This window comes from Zootoca vivipara, chromosome 1, assembly GCF_965207765.1.
Source record: "Zootoca vivipara chromosome 1, rZooViv2.hap1.1, whole genome shotgun sequence".
Lineage (NCBI taxonomy): Eukaryota > Metazoa > Chordata > Lepidosauria > Squamata > Lacertidae > Zootoca > Zootoca vivipara.
In genome coordinates, this window is record NC_142582.1 from 51,557,234 (window position 1) to 51,580,672 (window position 23,439).

At 43.1% G+C, this 23,439-nt stretch overlaps 1 protein-coding gene across 1 annotated transcript in view; it reads right to left on the reverse strand.

The window, feature by feature from the left end:
• Positions 1–23,439, reverse strand: part of NUP160 (nucleoporin 160) — a 30,843-nt gene that overhangs the window by 998 nt on the left and 6,406 nt on the right. The window contains exons 8-35 of the mRNA XM_035126263.3: positions 23,067–23,144; positions 22,581–22,678; positions 21,426–21,510; positions 20,649–20,717; positions 20,254–20,337; positions 19,728–19,898; positions 19,145–19,244; positions 17,979–18,144; positions 17,101–17,228; positions 16,835–16,995; positions 16,057–16,187; positions 15,805–15,875; positions 14,516–14,672; positions 13,010–13,079; positions 12,042–12,140; positions 11,225–11,344; positions 11,013–11,108; positions 10,798–10,892; positions 10,053–10,149; positions 9,866–9,971; positions 9,461–9,621; positions 5,469–5,529; positions 4,537–4,647; positions 3,782–3,905; positions 2,757–2,858; positions 2,110–2,251; positions 1,196–1,321; positions 551–655 (exon numbers count right to left, since the gene is read on the reverse strand). Coding sequence (XP_034982154.2) covers positions 551–655; positions 1,196–1,321; positions 2,110–2,251; positions 2,757–2,858; positions 3,782–3,905; positions 4,537–4,647; positions 5,469–5,529; positions 9,461–9,621; positions 9,866–9,971; positions 10,053–10,149; positions 10,798–10,892; positions 11,013–11,108; positions 11,225–11,344; positions 12,042–12,140; positions 13,010–13,079; positions 14,516–14,672; positions 15,805–15,875; positions 16,057–16,187; positions 16,835–16,995; positions 17,101–17,228; positions 17,979–18,144; positions 19,145–19,244; positions 19,728–19,898; positions 20,254–20,337; positions 20,649–20,717; positions 21,426–21,510; positions 22,581–22,678; positions 23,067–23,144 — 3,114 coding nt within the window. The remainder of the gene's footprint in view (positions 1–550; positions 656–1,195; positions 1,322–2,109; positions 2,252–2,756; positions 2,859–3,781; positions 3,906–4,536; positions 4,648–5,468; positions 5,530–9,460; positions 9,622–9,865; positions 9,972–10,052; positions 10,150–10,797; positions 10,893–11,012; positions 11,109–11,224; positions 11,345–12,041; positions 12,141–13,009; positions 13,080–14,515; positions 14,673–15,804; positions 15,876–16,056; positions 16,188–16,834; positions 16,996–17,100; positions 17,229–17,978; positions 18,145–19,144; positions 19,245–19,727; positions 19,899–20,253; positions 20,338–20,648; positions 20,718–21,425; positions 21,511–22,580; positions 22,679–23,066; positions 23,145–23,439) is intronic.

The window sequence follows — 23,439 nt, forward strand, 5'->3', positions numbered from 1 at the left end:
TTTTCAGGAGACTGAGTGCACAAACTGTTGTAATAAACAGTAACCAAAGGCATGGAGACAGATATAATTAATTTATATATGAAAACATTTTACTACATTCTGGTTCAACAAAAATCTTCATATGCCTCTTGACCTAAGGCACAATATTTGTAATCATATCCTATATATTAATATCAAACACATTCAGTATCAAGAAAGCTTGTAGTTGCCCCACTTTAACCTTATCCACCACCTTTTCTAAGAAGAGTGCATTTGCAGCTGCTTGGTAGCTAGTCAAAGCAATGACTCCAGGCCTGGTTTCTTGAGGAGTATCCACACCACTGCATTTTCATGATAGCAGAGACCATCCCTTACACCATGAAGTCACACCCTGGACCTAATCTGTCAGCCCAACCCCCCTAGGTTATATTTAATAAGCCAAGGATCAAAAGGCATATGGTCAAGCACAGAGCTGAAAGCACCTTGTGCACATCACCAGGTTACATACATTCAAAGTGATACAGTAAGATCCATAGCATGTTGATTTCTATTTTCCATCAGATATACTTACCACTGTGTTATGGCGATTGGTTGCATTTTCTTTTAGCACTTGAAGAAGCTGGTCAATTGCAGAATATGGAAGCCAAACTATTGGAGTTGTAGCTGATAATGGGAACTAAAAAGAAAATGAAATACAGCTGAATGTGACATTATCTAAATGAGAAACATCCCAAGTGCAAAACATGTAAAACCATTGTACATGGCAGTGGTGGGGGAGCTGGATACAGCATATAGTGATACTCCAGTCTGGAGTAACTAGGGCATGAGTCACTTTGGCCAGGTCTCTAGGCTGCCACATGGTCATCCAGGAGTACTCCTTGTCTGTGAACCTGTTTTTTTTCTTAGTTTTTCCATAATTCTTCAAGCTAGCTGCATTCCATCAACTTTCCTCATTTGTAAAAATATATACAGTAATACCTCGGGTTACGAACGCGATCCGTTCCGGATCGCAGTTCGTAACCCGAATAGTTCGCAAACCGAACGCGATGGGCGCCGCCATTTTGCGCATGCGCAAATCGCACGATCGCGCGGCTTATGCGCGCGGTGAAAACACTTCCGGGTTTGCGCAGTTCGTAACCCGAACTGTTCGCAAACCGAGGTGGTCGTAACCCGAGGTACGACTGTATAGTGGAATGAACTGAACAACCAATTGTACCTCAATGCCAAAGTAATGAGGTCCTTTCCCAAGTAAGGCATCCACATATTCCAGCACCAAATCCACAGCTTCTTCCAAGAGGTCATAGTTCAAATAGAGGCGGAGAAGTTCAGCAGCATCTACCATCTGTAGAGAAACAAATGAAACTGAGCAGACACTTACTGGAAAGTCTTTTTATATTTAAGAAGCTTAGTAGATGACAGGTAGCCCTCATTACTGGTGAGATTTATAGGAACCCAACACAAGACACACATAGCATACTGAAACATAACCCATTGCAGAGACTCTTGTAAAATTCTGGACTGATTTGTTTATTTCTTGCACTCAAAGCCAAGGCTAGCTTGCTTCCCTATCTTTTAGATCCCTGCGTTGCTTCCGATTTCTACTCCCTTAAACATTTGCAAATTATTTCCTTTATTTAAACAAAGGCTTAAAATGAAGAATCCAAATTGTTTACTCAGGTTGAAATGACTGGGCACCAAGGTAGATGTCCTACACCAGACAGATGGAGTGTGTTGCTGTTGGTTCTCTCAGAGGCTTTTGTTATCTGAAATGTTGGGCTGATATTTATTTTATTACACAAATTCATAAACCACTTCACAGCCTGTGGGCATCAAAGCAGTGTACAATAAAGTAAAATGCTATAAAATAAAAATAAGGTAAAATGCAAAAGTCACAAATTGTAACATCAAAGTTCCCGTTTCATTTACATTAAGAACATGCAATTTACTCACCACAGTGCAGATTTTAGCGCCTGAATTACTATTATTTGACAATTACTCAAGCTACAAACAAGTGTCACTGAAACTTATTTATCTCACTTTTTAAGCAGTCATCTAGGAAGTAATGAGCCAGCATTGTACATTTATCCTCCACTGAACACCAGCTTAATTTTGCACAGATCAGGTATTTACTTTGTAACTGTTGATAAGCCAGTTAGGCAAGGGCACTCCATGAGACAGCAACTTGTTGATTACACAGCGATGGTATGGACAGTTCTGAGACTTATATCTGTCCAGGTAGGAGGACAAAAGACGCCATGCTTCATCTGTTGCACTGCAACACAATTGGAATACCATTAACTACGTTACACAGATGGGTAGATACATGCATGTTTCTGGCTGCTCGTGAAATTCTCCATTCCTGAATCTATTGATGGTTCACAGGGGAGTCTATACATCCCCTCTTTCCACAATCTTGCTCAACTTTTTATATGTGAACTTGTGTTTTCTTCTGTTCTTAATTCAGTTAAGCCAAAGTTTCTGGACCCCTAGAAAGTGTTGCCATGTGGTTTTATCTGAAGTACAAGAGCCACTACAGGTTGTCCTTAACATCTGCACTTAAACCATCCGTCAAAATATACAAAGCAAAAAAGAAAGCATGAACGAACACTTTACTACTGCTGCTTCAAGATGGTTTGTTGAAGACTAAATGAAGCAGGACAACCACAACCCTGAAGTGCAATTTCTGGTATTTTATTAGCAAGAAATATTTATTTCCATGCAGATTTCTTGGACCACAAAGTACTTGCTTTCTTTTCCTGCAAAATATATCACAGTACCTGGTCTCCTTGGTTGTGATGACTGATGACAACTGATTTGCAGCTAGCCAATCCCATGCTTCTGTTAATGCTGTTTCCCCTCCAAACTGGAGTTTAATGCATCTGGAATACAAATAACCAGGCACACTTCAGATACTGTATGTACAATAGTAATTCTAATCCATTTTTTATTTTAAAAAACCTGATTGAATTCTTCCCACCCATCCCTGCTTTGTTCTAACAACTTTATTCTCTGGATTCTCTGGATGAGAAACAATCAAGTTCACCTGAGCAGGAAACTGAACCCTGGTCTTACTTTTCCAAACATTCCATCTTACAATTGCTCTGTGCTTCAGTTACAGATGCTGAAGTTAATGGCTGTGCTCTAGAACCCTACATATGCACCTGCCTGTGCTTGATAAGGAGATCAGTGAGCTTACTGAATGCTTCTACTATTCATGGAACATCTTTGCTTATTCAGGACTGTATCAGTGACTGTCACCCATCTTTAAAACATCCTGCCACAACTTTAGCCGCCAGCACAAGTGTCACTGGTTTAGTTGCTACCAAGATAGTTGGAATCAAACTGATACTTATGAAAATGATAACATCAACACAACAGGAAATGATTGAGAGGTTGTACAAACCAACCACAGAAGCTCAAGTGAAAGTGAAAATGTGTACTGGTGATAAAATAATACTGATGTACTTTGTCACATCTTGTTGTTACTGGACAAGTTTCAGGCCTTGATTACCCAGCAGTGTTTTCCAAGGATATCTGAGACCTTCAAGCAAGAGTTGGCAAAGGCAAAATGTGAGGTTATGAGCAAGGATACACCAAATGCTCTAGCCTCAATGCTGTCATAATCACTCCCACTTCATATTACATTCTCATATTACTCAGGCTTTGACATAGTTTTAAAGCAAGAGTGTATTCTTTCACTTAAAAAGTACGTACTTTCAAATCTGAATATACTTTTTCCAAAAGATCAATAAATATTTCACTACTCACATTATGTACTTAAGTCCAATAATATGTTACATACTTGAAAGTAAGACCCTCAAACACAGGTGTTAAGGGAAAGTTGTAGGTCTGGCAGAGAGAAATGGCAGTGTCAAAGAGACCAGCCTGCACCAACAGGGTTACCAGCTCCTTGGGGGATGAGTTTCCTGGGTAGATAACATAATAGAATAACATCATCTCAGCTGCACATATTCATGTTTCCTAATTAATAAATATGACATACAATTATACACTTATGTATATAAGTTGGCGATATTCAAATAACTTTTTGTACAAGCACAAGGATTAGCATGCACACAAAGGGATTTCCCCTTCTCCTCCCCCACATGTGTGCTGCCACCCCCAAATCCGCTCTGGAGTGCTGAGTGAACCCACAGAAAAGATTAAGGGGCACTTATGGAACTTTAACATTAGCACTCTGTTTAATACAACTCTCTCTATCTGCCACGATTGTATACAGAATAATTGCAGCATTCAGTTCTTATAGATGCAAAGCCACACACCCTGTCTCTCACAATTGAGTAGACCATGCCTGCTGTGGATAGGGGATCACAGAACACTAGCAGAATCTCCTCTTGCTGCACATGTAGCAGCAGCATAATAACAGTAGTGAGTGTGTGACAAATTAAGATTGGATTCCACATCCCACAAACAGCAACAGAGGAGGATGTGGAAATACATTTCTTGTGGGTTACTGATCTCCCACACACAGATTAAATTACTCACCCTCTGTACAGTTATTAAGCCAAGTAGTATGAACGTAAATCCTGAGCTTACCTGTAATAGCTGTTGTTGTTGAATCATGTTGTGCTAAAGTTAGCCGTATGCGAGCCAGCACACATTCTTTTTCCAAATCCTGCAGCTCCAAGATTTCAATCCGACTTCCCGCTGTACCAAAACAATCATTTATTTACAATGTGGCAACTTCAAGAGTTTACTATTTAGAATTTAAAGTAAAACCAGACAACATAAAGGCAAAATTCTGCTCTCAAGTGATGAACAGCTACTATACTAGCTTTCTTTTAGTCAACCCCAACATTTTACACATAAAAGATTTCCCACTAATCATCAACTTTATAAGGAGGCAGCTGATTAGCTGAATGTATTAAAGTCATCTGCAAATTAATATTTATATTTATCCTGATTTCCTATTTGAACAAGGACATCAGAATTTCCTTTGGTATTATCATGAATAGGAATGTTGGACCCTTACCATGAATGTTCTTTCTAACTAGGGCAAGACATCAAATATGCTGGATTATATCCACTTCAGCACTAATGAAAATACAGGAGTCTTCTTAACTTGGCAATCCTGTGCCCTTTTGGCCCTTCAGAATAGTGGTTGTATTTTCACAGCTCATACCTGCTCTGCCCCCAACAACAGCTCAGAGAACACTGTCTACTGCACAATTATTGCGATCAATTCAAAATACTGAGCTATGTGGGTAAGAAACCAGTGCACCAGACTCTCGCATCTCAAGGAGACATCCCAGATAACTAGCGTAACACAGATAAAAATATGTAGATAAGATATTGGAGGACAGGAAGGAACAAGACTAAAGGCAAACACCCTGCAAACATGAATCAAAACTACCGAAACATAAACTGGAAAGCAAGCAAGTCAGAAAAATTAAGCTGGTTGATCGGAATTTAAGAGTAGAAATTTGGAATTGTCTGCATTTGAGAAAATAAAACAGCAGAAGACTCACTTGGGGCAGCAGCACACTCTCCATCATGACTTCTCTTGGGGGATGCTCCTGGACGTTCATACTAGTGAGAGATATGATAAGCACTCTAAACAATTGGATATACAAATCTTCAGTCTCTACAACATCTTCACTAGTGTTTAAGCACCACCAGGATTCCGTCTATTTCCCCCAAGATTTCAGTGCAGAAACATGCAAAGTGACACCCTCAGTTTGACTTGCAAGAAAATGGCAAATTCTGTAGCTGGAATAAATTAAGCAAAGGAAGCAAACTTGCATATCTGCTTATTCTGCATATTTTTATTCATTGAACATTACTATGGGCAGAATTAAACTAAATACCGTGTTTCTCATATTATAAGACATGTCTTATATTAATTTTTTCCTCAAAAAAACACGACATGGCTTATTTTCGAGGGATGTCTTATTTTTTAATAAAGTGCACGCGGGCGCTGTTTGCCGGGCTTGTCAAGCCCAGCAAACAGCGCCCGCCGATCTTTGGTGACAGGCGGGGGTGGGGGGAGAGCGGAGCACAATCTCCGCTTCCCCCCCACCCCCGCCTGTCACACAGGACAGGTCCGAAGATCGGCGGGCGCTGTTTGCCGGGCTTGTCAAGCCCAGCAAGGAGCGCCCGCCGATCGTTGGTGACAGGCGGGGGTGGGGGGAGAGCGGAGAACGATCTCCGCTTCCCCCCCCCCGCCTGTCACACAGGACAGGTCCGAAGATCGGCGGGCGCTGTTTGCCGGGCTTGTCAAGCCCAGCAAGGAGCGCCCGCCGATCTTTGGTGACAGGCGGGGGTGGGGGGAGAGCGGAGCACGATCTCCGCTTCCCCCCCACCCCCGCCTGTCACACAGCACAGGGCCGAAGATCGGCGGGCGCTGTTTGCCGGGCTTGTCAAGCCCAGCAAGGAGCGCCCGCCGATCTTTGGTGACAGGCGGGGGTGGGGGGAGAGCGGAGAACGATCTCCGCTTCCCCCCCATCCCCGCCTGTCACACAGGACAGGTCCGAAGATCGGCGGGCGCTGTTTGCCGGGCTTGTCAAGCCCAGCAAACAGCGCCCGCCGATCTTCGGTGACAGGCAGGGGTGGGGGGAGAGTGGAGCACGATCTCCGCTTCCCCCCCACCCCCGCCCGTCATACAGCACAGGGCCGAAGATCGGCGGGCGCTGTTTGCCGGGCTTGTCAAGCCCAGCAAGGAGCGCCCGCCGATCTTTGGTGACAGGCGGGGGTGGGGGGAGAGCGGAGAACGATCTCCGCTTCCCCCCCACCCCCGCCTGTCACACAGGACAGGTCCAAAGATCGGCGGGCGCTGTTTGCCGGGCTTGTCAAGCCCAGCAAACAGCGCCCGCCGATCTTCGGTGACAGGCGGGGGTGGGGGGAGAGCGGAGCACGATCTCCGCTTCCCCCCCACCCCCGCCTGTCACACAGCACAGGGCCGAAGATCGGCGGGCGCTGTTTGCCGGGCTTGTCAAGCCCAGCAAGGAGCGCCCGCCGATCTTTGGTGACAGGCGGGGGTGGGGGGAGAGCGGAGAACGATCTCCGCTTCCCCCCCATCCCCGCCTGTCACACAGGACAGGTCCGAAGATCGGCGGGCGCTGTTTGCCGGGCTTGTCAAGCCCAGCAAACAGCGCCCGCCGATCTTCGGTGACAGGCAGGGGTGGGGGGAGAGTGGAGCACGATCTCCGCTTCCCCCCCACCCCCGCCCGTCATACAGCACAGGGCCGAAGATCGGCGGGCGCTGTTTGCCGGGCTTGTCAAGCCCAGCAAGGAGCGCCCGCCGATCTTTGGTGACAGGCGGGGGTGGGGGGAGAGCGGAGAACGATCTCCGCTTCCCCCCCACCCCCGCCTGTCACACAGGACAGGTCCAAAGATCGGCGGGCGCTGTTTGCCGGGCTTGTCAAGCCCAGCAAACAGCGCCCGCCGATCTTCGGTGACAGGCGGGGGTGGGGGGAGAGCGGAGAACGATCTCCGCTTCCCCCCCACCCCCGCCTGTCACACAGCACAGGGCCGAAGATCGGCGGGCGCTGTTTGCCGGGCTTGTCAAGCCCAGCAAGGAGCGCCCGCCGATCTTTGGTGACAGGCGGGGGTGGGGGGAGAGCGGAGAACGATCTCCGCTTCCCCCCACCCCTGCCTGTCACACAGCACAGGTCCGAAGATCGGCGGGCGCTGTTTCCCGGGCTTGTCAAGCCCAGCAAGGAGCGCCCGCCGATCTTCGGCTCTGTCCCCCGATGCGCTACGGCTCGGGGAAGCAGGCAGGGAGCTCCTGCTGGGTCCCGCGCCTTCGCCTCTCGCTCGGTCGGGGCTTTGCGATAGTGCTTATTTTCGGGGTATGTCTTATTTTTCACCAACCCTTAGAAATCCTGTCATGGCTTATTTTTTTGGGATGCCTTAAAATATGAGAAACACGGTAGTTGTGCTAGTGCAAAGATTAGTGCTAGTGCAATGTGATTCCCCTCTCTCCCTGTCCCCAAATCTGCTCTAGGAGGTTTGGGGAAACCTCAGAACAGACCTAGGGGTCATGTGGGGGGGGGCCGACGGGGGGATCAAGTTCAGTTGCACAAGGAGAAATCCTTGAGCTGATGGAACATTTTGCTGCATGCTACATTGAATATAACACCATGAATATTTATAATAGCTGTGTAACCATTTGCCTGCATCCAGGCATCACTTCTGGTTTTCGATCGTTCGGGAGTTGAAACGTTCGAGTTTACAGGCGTTCGGCTTCCAAGGTTCCACTGTACTAGACACGCTACATTATTTGTTACTGGGATGTCAGCAAAAGAATTAGCAGTGGACATACTGGCTGTGTTTGCACATTATGTTAAACCAATTTATGTTTAATAACTGTTTAATGTGAACAAGCTGCATTGTAGTGAACACTGCTTTAAAATTGCCACCGCTCCTCCCCCACCATACTGGGTGAGAGCAACAAACCACAAACATTGGCTTTTCATCTCACCTGAAGCTGGGCATATCGTTTGTTTCCACCAAATAAACCATGAGCAGTAAACAAAGAATTTTTATTTATTTATTGCTACTGCTTGTGGTTTGTTTAGAGCAGCCTTTCTCAATTGTGGGTCCACAACTCACATCCCTAGCTAGCAAGTCAGAGATGATAGATAGGAGTTGTAGTTCAACATCATTTGGGGAACCCAAGGCTGAGAAAGGCTGGTTTGGGGAGAATCACATCAGGGGGCTGGGTTTGAATGACATGACAAGTCAAAGTTTTCACTTTGCTGCTCCCAGGGCAGAATGACTAGGAGTGTGGGAGAAGCAAAGCAGGGATATCTGAGTACTTCTGTATGAGGACACTGCAAATCTGTGTCAAACTAGAGTTAAAAATGATTTAATGTGATCTGTGAACCAGGCAGTGTGACAGATGTTGCTGCTATCTTAAACAGACTTGCAAACAGCAGCCAAGGTCTTCATGAAATCCAGAATGTGGTAGCTAGACTGGTCACTGGGAGTGGCCGCCGGAACCACATAACACCGGTCCTGAGAGATCTACATTGGCTCCCAGTACGTTTCCGAGCACAATTCAAAGTGTTGGTGTTGACCTTTAAAGCCCTAAACGTCCTCGGTCCTGTATACCTGAAGGAGCGTCTCCACCCCCATCATTCAGCCCGCACACTGAGATCCAGCGCCGAGGGCCTTCTGGCGGTTCCCTCATTGTGAGAAATGAGGTTACAGGGAACCAGACAGAGGGCCTTCTCGGTAGTGGCACCCGCCCTGAGGAACGCCCTTCCAACAGATGTCAAGGAAATAAGCAGCTATCCTATTTTTAAAAGACATCTGAAGGCAGCCCTGTTTAGGGAAGTTTTTAATATTTAATGCTATATTGTTTTAATATTCGATTGGAAGCCACCCAGTGTGGCTGGGGAGACTCAGGCAGATGGGCGGAGTACAAATAATAAATTGTTATATTATTATTATTATGAAAGAGGGACTGCTAAAAATCAAAGTGAGATCAAATCTTGAAAAAGGGGGTGTTTCATACCACTGCACCAGAAGCTGGCTGAACTATCCATGCATATTCAGGGCGAATGAGCCGCAAACAATTAAGAGCTGCAAGATAACAGTTTGCTTGCTTCTGCAGTCCAGAGCGGGTACGGACTTCTCTGCCAAGGCGCATTCCATATTCAAACATCACTGTTCCCGCTGAGGAAAGAAATAAGACAATACAACAGTCACCTCTTCCCCAACTGAAATATAACAGCTTCAGGTCAGAACAGGCTTACAGTAGGAACTGCACGTGGGCGTGAGAGTTCTTCTTGGTACTGCACTCTTTCACCACATGCACAGACTGCTCATTAATGGGGAAAAAATCATCATCTGATTAATGCCACACGAATTGATATTTGAACAGGTGGGGCAATTTTCTCTTTTATATAATCTGTCATACCTTTCCGGTAATTATGGCGATATACATGGAAAGCATATAGCAGCTCATAGTAATTGTGTGTCATCAGATCTACTGCCCGAGCACGATATTCAATTATTCCCACAACCTATAATACAAATAACAGTTAGACATAGCTGAAGATTTCCTTATACCACTACCATACTGCTAACAAAAGCAGACCTTTTACCTCATTGTGGAGATTCACATAGGGGAACTCCACAAGATCCTGGAGCTGGGAGCGTTCACAGAGAACTACCACCAACTGCCGTAAACAATCCAGCTGCCTAGAAGGGAGAAAGAAAGAGGTAACTCTTTACTATCATGCACTGTGAATTCCGTGGACTGGATTTTCACATTTTAAAGCAGTGTACACATTTCAACAGTATATAAATGTCTTAAATTAGAAAAAAGACAGCTCTTCTTCCAGGTCATGTAGCCAGCATGACAGAGCCGCTTCTGGTGAACCAGAGCAGCACATGGAAACGCCGTTTACCTTCCCGCCGGAGCGGTACCTATTTATCTACTTGCACTTTGACGTGCTTTCGAACTGCTAGGTGGGCAGGAGCTGGGACCGAGCAACGGGAGCTCACCCCGTCGCGGGGATTCAAACCACCGACCTTCTGATCAACAAGTCCTAGGCTCTGTGGTTTAACTCACAGAGTTTTTTAAAGAGAAAAAAAAAAACCCAACCAGCACTAGATTAATAAAAATAATGTACCATATATTCCGGCGTATAAGACGACTAGGCGTATAAGACGACCCTCCAACTTTTCCAGTCAAAATATAGAGTTTGGGATATACTCGCCATATAAGAAATACGACCCGGCGTATAAGACAACCCCCGACTTTTGAGAAGATTTTCCTGGGTTAAAAAGTAGTCTGATACGCAGGAATATACAGTATATTAATGCCTAAAATACATGAAGTATTACCTGCTAGAATCTGGGTTATGGGTCATGGCTTCATATGCTTGACTGTTATGTCCTAAATCCAAGTGGTGTTTGAAAATGCATGTCCTCAGGGTAGCCTGCAATACAAATATGGTAGTTAAGCCATCTATAACCAGCTGGAAAATTAGTGTGGTGGCACAAACAAATGCTAGAGGAGAAGGGCACCCATCCCATAACAGGAAAACTTAATTCCTTACTTGGCTTCTCCAATCATCAGCTGCTTCTGTGATTGCTAAGGTAGCCAACTGAATGATCAGTTCAGGTAGACCCATGGTATCCAGAAGACGCAGAACCTAGGGAGGGGAATATACAGCCAAGAATGTTTTACTTGAACTAAATGTGAAAATGTTAAGTACATGTTATGCCACACCTTCTACAAGAAACGCTAAAAGCTTGGAAACAAAAATACCTTGTCATAGTACTGTAGCCGTGGGGTTGAAGCCATTTCAACATCCTCTGATCTAATTAGTCTATCCAAAAACTCCTCTTTTCCAACTTCTGAGGCTGCTTCACAGAAACAGTCCAGAGCCTGAAAGAAAAAAAAGCACTTAAACCAAGGCTTGGGACGAAGTTAGTCCGAAGCACAGAATAAACTGGGATAACTTCCATATTGTTTTGCTACAGTTATCAATTCTATACTGTATGTCAGGTTGCCAAACTTTTTAGGCCAGTGGTCACCATAGCTGCCATTTTTCCCTTTTCTCACGAGGAAGCCTATTCAGCATAAGGGAATTTCCCTTAAAAAAAGTGTTAGCTATGGTGGTCACATCTGGAATTCTAAGGAACTGTCAATAGCACCTGTCACAAAATGGCACGCAGGTGCATGCTATGGTTATCAAGTCATTACACATTATAACTCAACATGGATACCACTAAAAACTATTACTAGGAACGGTCCATGCAAGCACACACACCCCGCCAGAAGCTGCCACTGAAGGCCGGAAATTAACAGCAGAGCATCTGACTCTAGGGAAGCAGTAGACAGATTCATCTGAACAATGCCTAGATTGGTAACACTATTAACACACTTGATGCTTATTTTATATTTTGCTCCTTTTTTAGAACAAAGCTGTCAAATCTACACCACTCTGCAGACATCAAGCTCCTCAAAAGTAACTGAGAATCTCTCACTCCTAGCTATGACCACTGTCTAACTAACTTCTCTCCTCTTGTTTCTCAACTCAAACAATAAAATGTTTATGTGTTTTAGAGAAATAAGAATTTACCTTGTGTCCTTCTCCCATAACAAGGTAGCAGCGTCCCATCATAAAACAGCATGACCCCATATTCACATGGCACCAAGGTCCCAGAAAACGAATATATTCCTAATATACAAACATCCACTAATCAGACAAATTAATGTTATGTCTTACTTCCCACTATACTCAGACAGACACTGTTTAATGCACACCAATTAAAAAAGATGAACAGGCACGCAGCTAGGCTGGATTCTGATCTAGACTTCTAGGCTTGAAGCCTCTGTTCCTGTGAGATTAACTCTCTTCAAAGGATACTCCCAGTGGTATAGTGGGGAGAGAAGAGAGGCATTTTCAAACACCCCTGCCCCGCCAAAAAACCCTCTGCTCCATACCTTTGGGGGACCCTATAGAAAAACATGGGAGGTTGTGCTGTAACTGCAGGTGAGGGGGGTGAGTAAAAATGGCCTCTCCAATTCAGCCAGTGGGAACCTCTACTGGATTGAGAATCCCTTCCATAATATCCAGTTTTGATCCTTTTGCCTGATTTATATGGAACTTTGTTCTTACCACAAAATCTGGGCTACCTTTGAGTGAAGATTTTACTTTTTTTTTTATAGAGCAGCATGCTCACAGCATCCTTACCCGCAACTAATCCATTGCTTTGAACCAGTGCTAGTTTTCTTTTTCCAATTATTTTTTATAAATTTTCAAAATTATTATAAATATTGCCAATTTAATTTAATACAATGTTCCAAAACCGGCTTCCTACTCTCCTTATAAGACATGCCCAAGATGAACCAGTTACTGCTCATATTCTCAGTTAATCTCTAGATAACATCCCACCGTATGTACCAAATATTCATCAGCTGCCCCTTTACATCCCTGCGTACAAAACCAGGGCTAGCTTTCAACCAGGCTCCCACCTGATCTACTTAACTATTTTCCTTCTATCCTTTAAATATTAATGTAAAGAATTTCACAAATAAGGATCTTACCTGCAATTGAGCATACTGACAAGCCCCCATCAAACATTCTGGAAAGAGGAAGTTAGGATTGCTTGGCCACCTGAAGACTGTATAAGGAATATAGGTTCTTGAATGGATGACAAGACCATGGCTTAATTTTATGAACTTCTATCATATCACGTCTTCCTCGCCTTCTCTCTTCTAACTAAAGTCCCAAACACCACAATCTTTCTTCCTAGGGGAGTCACTCCACCCCCCTTGATCATTTTGGTTGTCCCTTGACTGTGCTGCAGTCTTTTGGATGAATCAACACCGCAAACAGCAGCTCCTCACATGTACAATCATAGGGATGCATGGGAACAGGAGCTGGTTGGAGAGCGAGGCTGTAGCATGCAGAGTTGGAGGGCAGGAACAGAAAGGGAGAAGATGAAATAGACAAGAGATGGGCAGTGCGGCAGGCTTAGTGTGAGGGAAGGAAGAGGAAGAACAGGAAGACAGGAGGCAAAAGGCAGACAGAGGGAGAAGTGCTTGGGGCTTCTCTTGTGCCTTCTGGTCCCTCCACTTCTCTCTCACACAGTCTCATACCTCAGTCCTCTTTCCTTGCTGCCCACCCTCTGAAAGGAAAGGGAGGGAGGGGGGATTAGCAAGTAAGATGAGACCTTTTTTTTAAAAAAAACAACCCAATAAACTGGAAAGAAAGGAATGGGGAAAAAGAGGGAAACTCACATAGGAGTGAAAAGTGAATGTAAAAAGAGCAAGGAGGAGCCTCTAGATCAGGGGTTGTCAACCTGGTCCCTACCACCCACTAGTGCGCATTTCAGGATTCTAGGTGGGAGGTAGGGGGTTGTACGGCACAAGCTGAATCCTTCCATCGAGCGCTGGTGGGCGGTAAGGAAATTTTACCATCAAGAAAGATGCATTAGTGGATGGTAGGTATAAAAAGGTTGACTACTCCTGCTCTAGATCATAAAATTGTGCCTAAAGTGAGGAAGCCAAGTCATGCCTCTGGAGCTATGGGCAGGATTTGGCTATCCAGCCCCATGAGTGGATGCCCTGCACAAAGACTTCACGCCTTGCCAACGGGGCTCCCCCCACAGGCACCCTCACAATTGGTTGGGGGGGCGGGTCCTAGAGAACCCCCAGAAGAGCATGCAGGGAGGGAGGATACATCTGGCAAGCTGGAATGCTTGCGCAGGAAGAACTGAACGAGCACAATGATGAATTCTACCCAACGTCTGTACTTTACTTGAATAAAACTGAACTGTAACGCCCTGCAATAGAGGAATCACTGGAGCAAAGAATTTCAGAAATTTGCAAAGGAGAAGATTAGTATAAAATGTCAGTAATTGTCAGCTGGTTATGCCAAACTGTGCCACTGTCTGCTGATTCCGCCCCTATACTGCAACATTGTGTTTGGGGGCCCCCAGTTAATTTTTATCCCAGGGGTAGAAAGTTTAAGAATCCCCACACCAGAGGAACAGAAGAAAGCATAGCTTCTGTCCACCGTTTCAAGCAGAAGCTGCAACTGAAGGATACAAGAACTGCAGGAGATAACTGGAAATTGCAGAAAACATTTGAGGCCAACTCAAACTTGATTCATCCAAGGCTGTGTTAGGTGGAAACAGTTGAGATATTATGTGTTTTCGGGCTACTTCCTGAAAGAACAGCTCCACGATAGTTTGAGGGCTGGACACTAAAACAGATTAAAAGATGTTGTATGCATCAATATCTCCAAACAATGAGAAAATGCCATAAACATGTTTCTTACATGGCGTTTCAATTAATGGTTTCCCTAATACTAACTTCTATCCCTAATACTAACTTCTATCTTCCACTTCTAATAAATCCAAGTGGGGTGTAGGGAAGAAAGGCTGTAAGAGTGAGATGAGTGCCGCAACCCCAGAGTCGTCTGCGACTGGACCTAACGGTCAGGGGTACCTTTACCTTTATGGGCTGTGGGTGGCGCTGTGGTATATACCACTGAGCCTAGGGCTTGCTGATCAGAAGGTCAGCAGTTCGAATCCCCACGACAGGGTGAGCTCCCGTTGTTCGGTCCGAGCTCCTGCCCACCTAGCAGTTGGAAAGCATGACAAAGTTCAAATAGATAAATAGGTACCGCTCCGGCGGGAAGGTAAATGGCGTTTCTGTGCACTGCTCTGGTTCGCCAGAAGCAGCTTTGTCATGCTGGCCACATGACCCAGAAGCTGTCTGCGGACAAACGCCGGCTCCCTCGGCCTACAGAGCGAGATGAGCGCTGCAACCCCAGAGTCGTCTGCGACTGGACCTAATGGTCAGGGGTACCTTTACCTAATACTAACTTCTATCTTCCCCTTTTAATAAATCCAAGTGGGGTGCAGGGAAGAAAGGCTGTATACTTAAATGCCAATTTTTAGATTTTGCTTAAGATGTACAGTACTTTGCATTTTTAGACACACCAACTGTTCTGACAGCTAAAGACTAGATTTTCTAGCTATCTATATGATAATTTTCGAGTTTGAAAAATCTAGGCATAGGAAATAGGGCACGTAGGATACTTAAAATCTGGAATATCCCAACAAATTTAAAATAAAAAAAATCTAGCCTATGACTGCAGGTAAAGGTGGGTGGGTTAATGGTAAAAACGGCCCCTGAGCTATAGCAGTTTTGGTTCTGTGAGCAACGATTTCAGCACTATCTTGCTTTAAAGTATTTTAAGCTGAGCACTGGAGAACTGATGTCTATAAGCATGATTAACCTTTTAGCAAAGCTTTGTATTGTCACTTTTAAAAAACAGTAACTGAACATACTTACAACCAAAAAGAGACAAAAAGCTTTTAATTTCTTACCTAGCTTGAGTGGTGTTATAGCCGTAGAATCTGTCAGTTTTAATACAGAAAGATGCTGTAGGTTACATTCCCTGAAGAAACCAAGAAAAAATACTTATCAGACAGAAAAGTCCTGACCAGAACCTGCCCAAATTAGCTGCTTGCTATTGTCAAACAAAATGCCTATTTTTTGCTAATGGAAAAGAGAATGGCCAAGCCTACTTCATCCATCATTTTTATTACAAACTAGAAGTAAAGAAGTAAAGAACTTACAGTTCATCAACTGGAACATCTGATGCCAAGCGTTGACTTGCCCACCTGATCAGGTAATATGATAATATCAAATGAGATGTGCGATGCAGCAAGTTCTGTTGAGTATGGTATAGTTGGCCTCCGCCCAATACCTAAAAACACAACGTAAGTATTAGTAGTCTTTCAATAGCTGTCAGTGGCCAAGTACTTTCACATCATTCAGAAAAGATGCAAAAATCCTTGTGGTATTATCCTCCCCATCTCCATATAGACATTTATACCCCTGTTTTGATTTTTCTATAGCAATATCTTCAGGGCTGTCCCTAAGCAGTTGCTAGAAAGGAGAGGAATGAAGCCAACGAATATTGAAAGCAAGACAGCCAAAGACAGGAGTGCTATTTTAAGTGGATTGAATGGGACTGAAGGAAAATCAACCCAGAGCCTATCTAACTGAAGTAAGCAGCTGGTGGTTTATGTTGGAAACATGACATTACTATCTGATCTGAATCAACTTAAGCTCCTTCTTGTTAATAAGGATAATGACTTGGATTCAGATGTGCTGCTCTGTGACAAGACATGTTTTGGCCCCCAAGTTCTTTCCTGGCTGCCAAGAAAATAGTGCCAGCAACACAGTGCAGCCTGACAGCCAAGGAGTAATGTCCATTTAGCAACAATTGTAACCATTCCATTATTATTCAACACCCATTTTCTCTGGCAAGAATATGTATGCTGTTCAGTTAATGATGTAAGGATTGTACTGCTTGAGGTCATACAGTAAACTTTGTTCCAATATACTCACAGTATCTCCAAGCCGTAGCAAGAGCTGCTGTAAAATCAACAAGTCCCGACAAAGCAAAAAGCGAGTCATGGACATCTTGTACACACACCGACACACCATGTTTACTGTTGTGCTACTACCATAGAGCTGTGAGAGATGCATGCGCACATTTAGGGGTTGGACTGTAGAAAGAAAGGTGAGAAAAGGCAAATATATATGCACCTACCGACAGCTTTCACTTAATCAAAATGTTAGGGGGAGGTAGAGTAGAGCCACTGATCTCTCACCAATATTGAGTCCTCTTTCCATTTCCGCATCTGTCTCATAGTCCATTTCCCGGATAAGCATGCCAATAGCATCAATTGGGTTTTTGATCTCTTGCAATTTACTGTGAATATCCTCCATTAGATTCTCTCTTCAAGGAAACCAGCAAAATGTGTTAGGCTTAATAAAATATATTGAGAATTTATTCAGTTATGACGAAGTACACATGATACAGAAGACACACTATCCACCCTATTAAGAATGATATGTGGCATCCAACAACTAATTTTTCCACACATGGTCTCATGGGCTATGACACCCTAGGGTTGAGGGGACATGAAATTGTAAGATACAAGTAATCTGGAACAAGCTATTGCAATCAGCTAACTGTAATTTGCACACTACCTTGAAACAGATTTTAATAGGTAGTATTTTAATAGGTAGGATCTCAATCCAGCCTTGCAATTTATCCATTTGCCAGCTGACATGAAGCAAGTGCTTCGAGGATTTTAATAGGTAGTATATAAAAACTTTTTGTAGAAAAATGTGAGATTGAGGACATTTTTAACAAAAAAAGAAATTGAAGCACAAATCTCTCAGCTCTGACAGAAAAACAACTTAGGCCTTGGTGTGTAAGACCTCTTGAAGAAGGCAGGGCCTAAAATCTGGAAGGACATTTCTTCACAGGAAGGGTTATCAACTGTGCTTCCTCTGCCTTCTGAGGGGAAAGAATAGTTAGCCCAATTTTCTGAGAATTACAGCTACTAGAGCTTTGTGGCTAGAAATCACACACACACACACACACAAACACACACACATTCAATCAGCTAAATGCTGTAGAGGGAATGAGAAAATCATTTTTTTAAATAAATGGCCTACTTTGCTCATAGCCCATGCTTACGTGTCATTAGCAATCAAGTCATGAAGGATCTGTCCTGCAGCTCTCTCTGGCGGCTGGGAACGGCAGCAAGCCATTTCCATGGTTAGTGCCATCTCCACAGAAATTGATTCACCAATTAACCGAAGACACTGAACAAGACTCACAAGATCATGAGAAAATTCAGATTCTACAATAAAAAGGTGGTGTTTAGAACTTATTTCAGAGTATAAATATATATATTAATCACATTAAAAAAGCCAACTAAGTTGGAAAAGCAGGGAGAAAACCAGTTAATAGTATACTTTATTCTTGCTTGCACATTCTATCCAGGGGCAAAACACACACAAAAATGTTTAATTAGTGTCTAAAGTCAACAGGACACCTAAGAAGCACGAAGAATGAACTTCCCTAGTTATGTTACTCTCCCACAGTGCATGATTTTGAAACATCAATAGGTTTTGCAACTCTCAATCCAGCCTTGCAATTTATTTATTTGCCAGCTGACATGAAGCAAGTGCTTCTAGGAAAGTGTTCAGAAGGTTGGCGGTTCGAATCCCCGCGACATGGTGAGCTCCCGTTGTTCGGTCCCTGCTCCTGCCAACCTAGCAGTTTGAAAGCACATCAAAGTGCAAGTAGATAAATAGGTACCACTCCGGCAGGAAGGTAAACAGTGTTTCCGTGTGCTGCTCGGTTCGCCAGAATGACCCCGAAGCTGTCTGTAGCCAAACGCCGACTCCCTTGGCCAGTAAAGTGAGACAAACACCGGAACCCCAGAGTCGTCCGCAACTGGACTTAATGGTCAGGGGTCCCTTTACCTTTACCTAGGATATAACTAACTGAAAAGAACCAACATGGGCAGGAATCCAAAGAGGTGAGAAATTAGATCCATGAGCCCAGAAACCCTTTATGCTTACACTTCTTGAGCAAAAGCTCCACATGCTAGCATGGTAAAATGCTTTTAAAATAGAGGAGGGTTACCAAAGCAGTTTATTTTACATGTAAGTAAAGTTTTGTTTTGAGAACTTGGAAGTTCCACTTCACTAGTGCAAGCCTGATGTGAGTGGCTTTCTGGATCCTGGCTATTTATCAGAAAAATAAAACACTTTTTTTAAAAAAATGTAAAGACTATGTTCTAAATTCTGCTCTGCCGACAACATATTATAGTAGGTTTGTGCACTCTCTCTTACCATCTAAGCCAGTGCTCTCAACTTCATTCACCAGTTGTTCATCAAGTGAAAGGTAAAGGTGATCCATTAGGGAGCAGGGCACAAGAAAAGACAGGTGTCCCTGTGTGGGGAGAAGATACATTCATTGTTTGTTTTCAAACATCACAAAAAGATGATTTACTTACATGGAAAGCTCAAAGCAACATTCTGAAGGGGGGGGGGGAAATGCCCATAGCCAGAGTGGTCCACATTCTCAGCATCATAAATATTCAAAGATACAATGGCAAAATGTACTATAATTTAGGAAAAGCTCAAATTAGCTATCTTTTAGCAGCTTTCATTATTTTCAGATCCTTATTGAAACTACGGACCATCTGAATTTCTAACCAACATTTGCTCAGGAAAAAGTCCCATGTAAAACAAGTAAACCATATAAATTTGTATCTGTCACATTTATTGTATAAAATTATAATTACACACTACTGAGAGCTCTTGAACCTTAAGTCCAAAATAGGTAGGGTCATTGCCTGCCAGAGTTGGACAGGCCCATTTTGCTCTATGAAAGAAATATCTGAAATTTGCCTCTTTGTAACCTGATTCTCACCTTTTTAAGCAGGCACACCATGCTAGTGCATTGATTCAAGAGAAGTGCAAGTGGGTGTGAGAGTTCTTCTTGGTACTGAACACAGTAAGCATAGAATTTAGACCAAAATTCTATTTGCAGCTGTCTAAATACTTCTTGTGAGAATTCATACTCAGTCACATTTCCTTGGAACTGGAAAACAAGAACAAAAACACAGACCGAAGGTTAGCTATCCAAATAAGCACTTCTGCTAAATCAAGGATGTTGGCTGCTAATGGTATTTTCATCCCTCTCCTCTCCCCCATGTGCCCCCATAATTTGTTCTAGGGAGACACATGGAAATCCTAACCCTAGCAGAAGTACTTCATTGGATTGGATACCACCCTAAAAACTAGCATTACAACAGTCGAGCATTGTTTGAGCTATCTTAAAACAAACACATAAATATAAGCACAATTATTACAAAGAACCAATGAAATAAGATTCCAAGAATGAAGGTAATCTTGTTGAAGCGACAAGAGGGGCAAAGACTAAATGGACATCTTACCTCATTTTCCAGAGCTATTGTAATTTCTTTTTTCAGCTCATCCCAGGACAGGTCTGTGAGGTGCTCAGCTCTTTGAGAAAATATCTAAGGGAAAATTAAAAGATGTTTCTCACCATTAAACCCAAAAGCACACAGTGCCAGGGCTTACCAGATCTCATACTTGAATTCTAACAGCATGCCAAGCAGTGTCAAAAAGAATGTTCTATGTAGATGACTGCTGACAGTAGGCCACTGTAACTGTGAACTGGCAGAGCAGAGCAGAGCAGTGCTCTGCCCTTCTGTCTCAAATGCCAATCTTGCCATTTTGTGCAAAGTGAAAATCTTAATTGACTTGTTAGTGTAAGTTGTAATGGTTTTGCAGAAACTCCCCAACAAATGATGATGTTCCTGCTCACCTGTAAAGCTTTAAGCAAAGCCGCATTTGTGAACTGTCCAGGCATGAAGATGGCCTCTGTAAATGTTTCCTGTAAGAGTCAGCAGAATTTATTATTTCCCAAGCAGATAATGTGATTCATTTTATTCCCTTCCACTGATAGCTACGTCCAAATATTATCCCATGACTTATGTTCTAGCAACTGCTCAACTTCAGTTTAAATTACAATTTCCAATGTGCACTATATATAAACTATGTGAAATTGTTAATACATTAGAGCTCCACACATGCTGCCTAAACTTTGAAAGAAATAACAAATCAACCTTGAAACTAAGAGTAAAATGAAGTGTAGAAATTGTTGCACTGTTCATTTCTGAAACACAAAGTTTTGAACCAAAAAAAAATGAGCTTAACAAAACAAGGCATACTTCTGGTGGCCAAAGGAATCTTGCTTTCAGACACTTTGGGACACAAGAAGCACCAAGAGTAATATCAAGCGCGCGCGCACACACACACACAGAACAAAATTTACACATCAATTAGTCAAAGCCAAAAGTCTTGCACTTCAGACCAAACAAAATGCATGTTTGACACTACTAATCTAACATTTTTTTTAAAAAAAGGACAATGCCTTTTTTCAAAGATCCATCATTTCACTGGTCTTCCTTCTTAGCATCTGAGCACACAGATTTGTTTTTTTGATATATATGCAATGTTCATACTTTTAGGGATTCATACAAATGCTACTCATCTGTGTTTTGCCATTCAAATTCATAATTAATTAATTTGAAGAACACACCCTTGGGTCCTGGTCATCTCTAATATCCACTTCTTCAGGTGGCAGGGGCTGCACAGAGACTTGGTTCCACTGACCTGCAACATTGCTAAAACAAGACTGGACCATTTTAGCAAACTTTACATTTATAGTTCAAAAAATATTACTTCCAAGTAGAATAAATAAATATATATAACTATAAACCATTAAACATAACCAACGTCTTCCAGATTTTTGACCCATGACACCACAAACCTACAATTATAAACTAAAAACAGATGAATGGAAGTTTGTTGATGCAGGTTTCCCCTACATCAGGCACCCCCAAACTGCGGCCCTCCAGATGTTTTGGCCTACAACTCCCATGATCCCTAGCTAACAGGACCAGTGGTCAGGGGTGATGGGAATTGTAGTCCAAAACATCTGGAGGGCCAAAGTTTGGGGATGCCTGCCCTACATGGACAGGTGTGTATGCACACACAGAGACTATCATCGTCCCCTCCCCTCAATGCCAAGTGGGATATCTAAGGGACTGTATTTCAGCAGCTCTGCAGCTTTCCAAATCCAGTCGTTTCCCTCCCACCTACAAAATGGAGGGAAGTCTTCCTGTTTCTGTGATGTTGGCCCTGCCAGTCCAGTGTATGACCCTTCAAAACCACAACATCCCCAGACAACGTAGCTTCTGTCCATTTCTCCAAGACGGCTGACACATATAATTGCTGGCTGTTTCAACAAATAGCCTAAGAGCTCCTGTGACATGTCAAGTCTACCAGGAGACAGAGAAATCTCCTTTCCAATTTTCACCTTGCGTCACCACCTCTTAGCTTAAGCAGGTGTGAAGCATGAAACTAATTGCTTGAGCAAGCCTGCATGCTGCTCACAGCCCATCCTAAGTATAAACATGGCTCCCCTGATCTTTTGTCAACCTCCTTAGCCATCCAGAAATGCCTTACGCAGAACTATATGGTAACTCCATGCTTCATCAATAGGTATCAAATCCTTGTTAGAAGTGTCAGCATAGGTTATAGTTATTTTCTTTTAAGTATCTTTCTGCTATCTCTTAGTGTTGAGAGAATCTCATTTTAATGTGGATTCAGGGCTTAAAGTAACTTTTTGACAATTACTTTTTCCTCACCCACTTTACTGCTCATGGTTACACTATGGGTGGACAAAACTTACTGCTCAAAATTGATGTATTTCACAGTGGTCCTATTTTCATCATCTTGCCAGAGTGCCCAGATCTCAGCAGTAGTTAAGGAAAAGTCAACAAGGGTCTCCTAAGTTAAAAACATACCGCAATGACTGGATTGGAACAATGAATATGATTTTCAAACCTAAATGTACTCAAGGGAATAAAACTAAATAATAACAGTACAATGAAGAGAACTTAAATTTTGTTGAACCTATAAAAACTAATTTTTCTTTATTTATTGGTTGCAGACAAATACTGGGGCTACACACAGAAGATCCCATGGATCAGAAGTAATTGAATATACAGGAGGCAGATACACACATCCCTCTCTCTCCAATATCACATCATGTTGCTTGATCTCATATAGGATGGAAGATGGAATGGAAGACAGTACTCTACTGACCCCTATCAGTGCAGAGTGGATGTTTCTTGACAGACACATTCATTTTAATATAAATCTTATTCATTCCCACCTGAGAAGTGAACAGTGACGATATGTGATCAAGACTGTAGCGTTGACTCTCTGTGCTGACCAACTGGAAGACACAGAACTGCAAAAAATGATTCTGTCATTAGTGAAAATAAAGCTGTAAACTATTTTATCCCAGCCTTATATTCCAGTTCTCTAATTATAAACAGTTGGGCCGATGAGCACTTATTGTTCCCAACCCTAACCCTGCGGAAAGCCATCTAATTAGACTTTAATTTGATTTTGACTGGGTTTTAGGAGGTAATTTGATTATTGTTTGATTTTATACTAATGTTATATATCTGATGTTAGCCGCCCTGAGCCCGACTTCGCCCAGGAGGGCAGGATATAAATAAAATTTGTTTAATAATAATAAT